The 676-nt window shown below is 39.1% G+C and overlaps 1 protein-coding gene across 1 annotated transcript in view; it reads right to left on the reverse strand.

The window, feature by feature from the left end:
- LOC119589401 (early nodulin-75-like) overlaps positions 1-676 on the reverse strand; it is a gene marked incomplete at its 3' end in the record, with an annotated part of 6,173 nt that overhangs the window by 807 nt on the left and 4,690 nt on the right. Inside the window, 2 exon segments of the mRNA XM_037938015.1 lie at positions 1-96; positions 309-418. Of these exon segments, the coding sequence (XP_037793943.1) occupies positions 1-96; positions 309-417 (205 nt within the window).

Consider the following 676-nt stretch of genomic DNA (forward strand, 5'->3'; position numbering starts at 1 on the left):
CAGGACCAACACCAGAATCTGGGTGGCTCATGGCCTGCGTCATAACCGCCATCCCACCCGCTGGGGCCATCATGGGCGCCATGCTCACCAGACCTGCTGGCAGTATGGAAATTATGTGAAATTATATAACCACTACATTCTCAAGTTAAAGCTTCATTACGCAACCAACCCAACAAATATCTCTTATTTTCAATTTCCTGAAAATATACCTCTTAGTAAAACCCTTTGGAATTCGAAGACAATTACAGATCACACAATCAACAATATTTTCAAAACGTTTACATCTTCGAACCAAAAAGTAACAATACCTTGCATGGAGACAGGTGGTGGTTGTGTCATGGAGACCATCATGGGAGGACGTTGTTGATGGGGGGGCACCAGACCAGGCTGAGCCATGCGCAATGGTACCTGCGCCATTCTGCTGAGGGGAAAATATCTTTTAATGTTTTCAAAACACTTTAGAAATTATTTTTTGTACTTCTTTTTTTACTTACATTCATATTCAACTGATTTTTTTCTTTAATAATTCCTGAAATGAACACCGCAAGGATAAGGAGAAAATATAAGTAATACTCATAAAGAAACTACAAAACATTATTACATGCAAAAAATACTCTGCAGATAATGACAGTAAGCCCACAATCATTTATCAAAGACACATCAGCAGTGACAAAGA

This window comes from Penaeus monodon, chromosome 25, assembly GCF_015228065.2.
Source record: "Penaeus monodon isolate SGIC_2016 chromosome 25, NSTDA_Pmon_1, whole genome shotgun sequence".
Classification (NCBI taxonomy): domain Eukaryota; kingdom Metazoa; phylum Arthropoda; class Malacostraca; order Decapoda; family Penaeidae; genus Penaeus; species Penaeus monodon.